This window comes from Arachis ipaensis, chromosome B09 (assembly GCF_000816755.2).
Source record: "Arachis ipaensis cultivar K30076 chromosome B09, Araip1.1, whole genome shotgun sequence".
Lineage (NCBI taxonomy): Eukaryota > Viridiplantae > Streptophyta > Magnoliopsida > Fabales > Fabaceae > Arachis > Arachis ipaensis.
In genome coordinates this window covers 145,443,007-145,449,581 of record NC_029793.2, presented here as the reverse complement: position 1 = coordinate 145,449,581, position 6,575 = coordinate 145,443,007, and the positions used below count along the sequence as shown (strand labels likewise).

Sequence of the window (6,575 nt, the reverse complement as noted above, 5' to 3'; positions counted from 1 at the left end):
TGATCAAAGAGGGATTTTTATCGAACACCATGGTGTGTATATTTGTTATTTTAAGTTCCATTCATGCTGTTTCAGTGTTTCTTGTATAAACTAGTTTTGAGTTCGTTCTAATTTGAAGCTGACTATCTGTACATGCAGGTCTCGAGTTGCTTATTGGGCTTCTTGGCTCATCTGGCTCTAAGCAGCAACTTGATGGTGCTGTTGCTTTATGCAAGTTGGCCAACAAAGCCTCAACTTTGTCTCCCGTGGATGCTGCCCCCCTTTCTCCAACACCACAGGTAGTTTGGTTGGCCTCTTTACTCAAAACCTCCCTAGAGGTTAATTGAAAAGGGAAAGACACTTCTCATACGATCTCAGGAGGATATATGTACCTAGTTTTCCTCCCCCCCTCCTTTCCCTTTCTTTTCTTTTTTTTCCATTAAATGTCTCTTTTTTATATAAATGTTTATGATCATGGATCAATATTTCTTGCAGGTATATTTAGGGGAGAAGTTTGTAAACAATGCCACGTTGTCAGATGTTACATTTTTGGTTGAAGGTTGATGGTTTAGGGTTTTTGTCCACATTGCTTCATTGTGAAAACTTAAATACTTGCTCTGGTGTTGTAGGTTATTTACTTGTGTAGCTAACTAGGTAATATTTGTTGTTCCTTTTAGGCAAACGGTTTTATGCTCACAGAATATGTCTACTAGCGTCTTCAGATGCATTTCGTGCAATGTTTGATGGTGGTTATAGGGTAAGTATATATTGATCACTATCACTAAGTCATCTTCTCTTACCTTCCTGACCCAAAGCTCTTCAAGAAAGAAACAAAGCGAAACTGAAGAAGCATGCTTTTCCCCCATTTCTGTTGAAGAAAAACTAGAAAGGAGTATAGGCCATATATCAAGGATAACTTCATTGTTGATTTCACTTGGTTTCACAATTTACATTGTTTATCACCCATGGTTTCGGCTGTTATATTCTTTCAACCTTCTAATAACTTATACTGCAATATTTGTTTTTTTAGAATTTATATAATTGATCAAGCTTGTATTGCAATTTCAAGCAGTAACTGAGATAGATTATTAGATTTCTGGCACTAATATACAAATGTTCTATTCATGTCAGGAGAAGGATGCAAAGGATATTGAGATTCCAAATATTAGATGGGAAATTTTTGAGCTGATGATGAGGTCTAATAAATTCTGCAGCCATATCTTTTATAGAAACTTTCTAGTAGTTTTGGGCAACTAATATTCTATTTATTTGATTGATGTCCAGATTTATATATACTGGATCAACTGAAATCACTCTGGATATAGCTCAAGACCTTCTCCGAGCAGCTGATCAATATCTATTAGAAGGACTTAAGAGGCTCTGTGAATACACAATTGCAAAGGTGAGCTAGCAAGTCTTGCATATGGCTGCAGTAATATTAGACTGGAAAAAATGAGCGCATCATGATCAGATGTTTTTTGTCACAGGATATATCACTGGAGAACGTGTCAAGTATGTATGAACTTTCAGAAGCATTTAGTGCAATATCATTGAGGCACTCGTGCATCCTTTTTATATTGGAGCAATTTGATAAATTGAGTGCAAGGCCTGGGTATTTTCTGATTCTCCCAATCCTGTGTTTACTCCTTGTAACTTCTTTAGCTCTGAAATCTAGGGTTTTCAGAAGCATTGTTTCTGTTAATTCATGAGCCTCTTATACTTTCATATTCCTCAATTGTTTACACTTTACAGGCACTCTCTTCTGATTCAGCGTATAATACCAGAGATTCGTAATTACTTCATTAAAGTTCTTATGAAGACCAACTCCCGTAACATTCGACTGTAACTTGCAGTCATCCATTCTTGACTTCTAACCAATTGTGATGTACAGAATGTTGTAGATGTTCCTCTTTGTTGAAGCTGGGAAGGGGGGCCTCCCATCTGGTATAGTCGTATAGTGGTATACACAGCTTGGGTAGATGAGATAATCCCATTCCTGAGCTCTTCATTTTTTCTTCAGTTGTGTAAGCCCCTTCCTGCCTGTAACTTCACTGTCATAGATTTAGCAAATATGACCTTCACGAACGTTGTTTTTTGTCTCGCAATATTGTGATGGTTATATTCTCTGACTTCAATTTCTCAATTAATTCTACATCCAGGGAACTAAAATTGTTGATGAGTTAATGATATAGATGTAATAATATTTTAGCCAATGTATATGTATATATTTGAGTATATGACAATTATATCGGTTAAATAGTCGTGTGGAAGGAATTTGCCTTGCATCTAATAAATCCAAATCAGTGTTGAAATAATTAAATCTTGTCTACAAGAAAGTCTTGCAATGTGGGTTCCGGTTGGATGTAAATTAAAATTGAAGGACTTAAAGCTAGTAGTCAACTGACCCAGGGCATGCTTCATTTAATTAACAAGTAGTTTTTTTTTTTCTTTTTCAAAAGTTCTCCTTTTAAAAGATGATGTTTTGGTCTTTTGTGTAGCATGCAGACAAAGACACAGTCCAACAGCGAATGTGTCTTTGAATTATTCCTTTATAAGTGACACAAATTTATAGATCTACCGTAGTTTTGCTGGTGACTGGTGAGAGCGCTACTTTCCGTAACCACTTTACTTTTTTAGTGCACCATTTTACTTTTTTGTTTGTTAAATAATTTTGTTGACTTGAGCTTGTTCTGTAATGACGTGTAAGTACTTAAATAAAATAAGAATTTTAATTTTTGTAGCTTCATAACAAAATTTACACAAATAGTTTGAAATTAATTAACAAAAATGTTGAATTACTATAAAAATTAATTACATAGTTATTTACTTATTTATAGTGAATGCTATTTAATTTATAAGTAATTTTAGTGTAATTATCATGGGTGATTAAGTCTAAAGAAAATGGTCAAATACTCAAATAGGTGGCAAGAATAGTCTTTTAGGTTGTTTGTCCTTAAATTATTTTGCAAAGCAAATAATTACATAAATAAGTGAATTATTGGTAGGTGATTAAAACTAGCAAAGTAGCAAATCATGTGAAATTAAGAATGAAAGAAAAATGAAATACTAAGTTACTAACTATAAAATGTGCCAGTGCCACCCACCCTGGTCGCCACTCGCCACTTACCTGAACTCAAATGGCTTCTTCCACTGCCAAAAAGATAGTCTCTGAGATCCCCACCTGGATCCGTGTCTACGACGACGGCACCGTCGAACGCCCTCGAAGCTTTCCACTGGTGCCACCTTCCCTTGATGATCCTATAACCGGTGTCTCATCAAAGGACATAATCATCTCACAAAACACCAAACTCTCTGCACGCCTCTACCTTCCAAAGCTTGACAGTGACAAAGTGAAACTCCCCATCTACATCTACTTCCATGGTGGTGGATTCTTCTTTGAATCCGCATTCTCCAAGCTCTACAATGACCATCTCAACAAGTTGCTCTCTGTAGCCGATTTTATAGCGGTTTCCGTGCAGTACAGGCTAGCACCGGAACACCCTCTTCCTGCATGTTACCACGACTGTTGGGACGCTTTACAATGGGTCGCATCTCATGCTTCCAAAAACACCACCAACACCGAGCCATGGTTGACTGATCATGGTGATTTTGACAAGGTTTACATAGGAGGTGACAGTGCCGGTGGCAATATTGCCCATAACATAGCCATGCGTGCAGGGCTTGAGTCTTTGCCTTGTGCTGTTAAAATATCAGGTGCTATTTTATCCCACCCTTATTTCTGGGGCTCGCAACCTGTTGGATCAGAAAGTGTTACGAATCTGGAGCAGAATATGAACCGTTTGATTTGGAAGTTAGTGTACCCTTGTGCACCTGGAGGGATTGATAACCCAATGATCAACCCAATGGGTCCAGGTGCACCCAGCTTAGCTGGACTTGGGTGTTCCAAGGTTCTTGTGCTTGTTGCTGGCAAGGATGATTTAAGGGACAGAGGGCTTTGCTATTACGAAGCTGTGAACAAGAGTGGGTGGCAAGGGAAGATACAGCTCTTTGAAGACAAGGATGAGAATCATGTTTTTTATTTGTTCAATTCGGAATCTGACACCGCCACTCAATTGATCAAACGCATGGCTTCTTTTCTCCTTAATTAAAAGTATATGTATTCAACTATGTTAAATAAATTCGTATTCACAACAAATTACTCCTAAAAAAAACGTATTATGTAGTAATATACTATGTATTTCCTTTCTTAAATGCTAGCTTGAAATATCTGTGTTTTGATGTCTCTTTAACGACTTTGACCCACCCAGCGTCAACGTAGAACTTGAACACGTTCCATACACCCTGTCTCTCACTCTTTCTCTGCTTCTAATAAAAAATTTCCCACTGTGGCAATTGAAAGAACACTCAAAAACAAATAATGCTGCACCTCAAAATCTCTTGTGCTCCTTATCCTTTGTTTTGTTTGATCACTCTGAGCGTTGTTGCATTAATAACTACAGAAGCAGTTACTGATGAGACCTACGCGGTTCACTACTGTCCAAACACAACAACTTATTCTCCCAACAGCATTTACCAAACTACCCTCAACCAGCTCCTTTCATGGCTCACGTCAAACTCCTCAACCGCCAAAAACGGTTACTACAACACTACCATCGGCGCCAACACCCCTAACAACACCATCTACGGCTCCTTCCTCTGCCGTGGAGACCTCACCACCACCGCATGCCACGACTGCGTTTCCGCCGCAGCCAAAAAGGTTCTTCAACCTGATTTCTGCCCCGTGGGGAAGGAATCGGTTATATGGTTCGCAGAGTGCATGGTTCGTTACTCGGACCAACCGTTTTTCTCTGTAGCTGCTGAGGTTCCTGTGTATTCCCTATCCAACACGGGAAACGTGCCAGATGAAAGCCACTTCATGACGGTGTTAGGAGACACGATGAATTCGGCGGCGGAACAGGCGGCCAAGGGTGGCGCTGACAAGAAGTTTGGTACCAAAGAAGCAAACATTTCAAGCTTCCAGACTCTATACACGCTAGCACAGTGCACACCGGATTTGTCAGAATTTGGATGCCAGAAATGCCTCAAAATAGGAACTGGACAATTACCTTCTTGCTGTGATGGAAAGTTAGGAGGAAGAGTGCTGATTCCAAGTTGTAATGTTAGGTTTGAATTGTACCCCTTTTACCATGAGATGGATGTCCCTCTGCCACCACCACAGTCCAACCCAAACCCAAAAGGTACTATGGAATTTAAATTCTCTCTAATGATCTTAGTTAGAACATGTTATGGGTTAATGGTAAGAAATGTGTGCATCAATTTAGCATTCCAAAGATTAGATGCCTCAAATTGATCTTTGAAATGCTAAATTGATGATAGTTTTGAGTACCAAATTGATAATCTTTTAGCGACTATTTTGACTATAATATATACGAAACATGATCAGTTGGTAACTTATATTAGTGGATGGTGATTCAATTTTTACAGATAAATCCAATATAGATGCAGTATTAATAATCGCAATTGTAGTTCCAATTGTGATTGTTTTGTTGCTTTTCTTGGCTGCCTTATGGATCATATCTACACGGACAAGAAGGAAGAAGAACAATTCGGTGCCAGAGGGAACTCTGGAAAGTAGTGGTAATGTGGAAGTTTCATTTCATTTCTCACTTGGATTCTCACTTCCCTTATAACATTAGCACTTTGTTTGAAACTTCTAGTCATATATGCTTGAATCTATTCTAGGCTGTTATGCTGTTAGATAATTCCATCCTCTATGTTCTTCTGCAGTTCAAATTTCCAGCGTAGAGTTCTTGCAATTTGATGTTGATACAATCATAGAGGCCACAAACAACTTTTCTGGTGGCAATAAATTAGGGGAAGGAGGATTTGGTGAGGTTTACAAGGTATATACTATGGCATTGTTGACAAATTTTAGAATCATGGATGATACTTTCCAAGAATTAGATCATTCTGGTTTTGAAATAGACAACAGAAGTTTTAACAGGATGGGTGTTTGAATTTTCAGGGTACACTACCTAATGGGCAAGATATTGCTGTGAAGAGACTATCAAGAAACTCTAGACAAGGAATAATTGAGTTTAAGAATGAGGTACTTTTGGTAGCCAAACTCCAACATAGAAATCTTGTTAGGCTACTCGGATTTTGCTTGGATGGAGAAGAGAAAATGCTCATCTATGAATTTGTTGCAAACAAAAGCTTGGACCGTTTTCTATTTGGTATGTCCATCAGAATATGTACCATGACTATTTTCAGTGAATGCAATTGCTTAAGTTTGTAATTGAAGTAAGGATTGAGTTCTTATTCGCCATTTGAATTTATTTTTATAACACAGATGCCAGCAAACAACACCAGTTGAGTTGGCCAAGACGATACAAAATCATAGAAGGAATTGCTCGAGGGATACTCTATCTTCATGAAGATTCCCGACTCAGAATCATACATCGTGATCTTAAAGCCGGTAATATACTACTAGACGAGGACTCAAACCCAAAAATCTCAGATTTTGGAATGGCAAGACTTTTCGGTGCTGATCAAACTCAAGCAAACACCAATAGAGTTGTTGGAACAATGTAAGTTATTCTTTATTTTAATTATCTACTATTACTCATGATTTG

At 38.1% G+C, this 6,575-nt stretch overlaps 2 protein-coding genes across 3 annotated transcripts in view; both read left to right on the top strand.

Annotated features, from left to right (window-relative positions):
- Window positions 1-2,216, top strand: part of LOC107616115 (ARM REPEAT PROTEIN INTERACTING WITH ABF2) — a 7,297-nt gene extending 5,081 nt beyond the window's left edge. The window contains exons 13-20 of the mRNA XM_016318113.2: window positions 8-32; window positions 139-278; window positions 475-538; window positions 657-736; window positions 1,111-1,175; window positions 1,264-1,381; window positions 1,467-1,591; window positions 1,732-2,216. Of these exons, the coding sequence (XP_016173599.1) occupies window positions 8-32; window positions 139-278; window positions 475-538; window positions 657-736; window positions 1,111-1,175; window positions 1,264-1,381; window positions 1,467-1,591; window positions 1,732-1,825 (711 nt within the window). The 3' untranslated portion in view covers window positions 1,826-2,216. The remainder of the gene's footprint in view (window positions 1-7; window positions 33-138; window positions 279-474; window positions 539-656; window positions 737-1,110; window positions 1,176-1,263; window positions 1,382-1,466; window positions 1,592-1,731) is intronic.
- The window catches only part of LOC107617878 (cysteine-rich receptor-like protein kinase 25), a 4,287-nt gene continuing 1,814 nt past the window's right edge, over window positions 4,103-6,575 (top strand). Inside the window, exons 1-5 of one of the 2 annotated variants that reach the window (XM_016319754.2) lie at window positions 4,105-5,177; window positions 5,425-5,577; window positions 5,728-5,843; window positions 5,966-6,176; window positions 6,293-6,530. In XM_016319754.2, coding sequence (XP_016175240.1) covers window positions 4,358-5,177; window positions 5,425-5,577; window positions 5,728-5,843; window positions 5,966-6,176; window positions 6,293-6,530 — 1,538 coding nt within the window. In that variant the 5' untranslated portion in view covers window positions 4,105-4,357. Of the gene's footprint in view, window positions 5,178-5,424; window positions 5,578-5,727; window positions 5,844-5,965; window positions 6,177-6,292; window positions 6,531-6,575 lie in introns of both variants that reach the window. The other variant, XM_021111207.1, reaches the window with a different exon arrangement.